Source organism: Nanorana parkeri, unplaced genomic scaffold (genome assembly GCF_000935625.1).
Source record: "Nanorana parkeri isolate BGI_ZX_2015 unplaced genomic scaffold, ASM93562v1 scaffold5080, whole genome shotgun sequence".
Taxonomy (NCBI): domain Eukaryota; kingdom Metazoa; phylum Chordata; class Amphibia; order Anura; family Dicroglossidae; genus Nanorana; species Nanorana parkeri.
The window spans coordinates 6,714-7,175 of record NW_017311340.1 but is presented as its reverse complement, the minus strand read 5'-3'; the positions used below and the strand labels follow the sequence as shown (position 1 = coordinate 7,175).

At 55.8% G+C, this 462-nt stretch overlaps 1 protein-coding gene across 1 annotated transcript in view; it reads right to left on the bottom strand.

Annotated features, from left to right (window-relative positions):
- Positions 1-35: 35 nt before the first annotated feature.
- Positions 36-462, bottom strand: part of LOC108804083 (kinesin-like protein KIFC3) — a gene marked incomplete at its 5' end in the record, with an annotated part of 6,155 nt that continues 5,728 nt past the window's right edge. Inside the window, 1 exon segment of the mRNA XM_018575846.1 lies at positions 36-291. Within this exon segment, the coding sequence (XP_018431348.1) occupies positions 36-291 (256 nt within the window).

Below are 462 nucleotides of genomic sequence, written 5' to 3'. Positions count from 1 at the left end.
TTCCAATATTATATATACAGCACCGGCACCAGCCGTCACTCTCCTCCAGGCTCCTCCCACCTTTGTCCTCTCACCTCCTCCTGCGTGGCGCTCGGGGTGAACACTTTGTCCATCTCAAAGCTCATCGATTTCCCTTTGTGTGTCACGTGGAGAATCCCGTCATCATCGGGGTCAAAGGTCACCACGCTCTGCGCACCTGGGCCAGCACCGTCCACATCTCTAATTGGCCGAACGCGAGTGAAGACGCGAATATTTCCTGTGATGAGATGGACGCATCCAAACATTCTTCATCTCCACAGAGCATGTGTGGGAGGGGCCTGAGGGGTGTGGGGGAGGAGCCTGTGAGATGTGGGGGAGGGGCCTTTCCCCTGAGCTTTGGCTATTGAGCTCTGTAAGCCGCCTTTTCTTTGGCAGAGCAGCTCAGGAGAACCGGCGAATGTGAGTAGAAGGATGACACTGGGG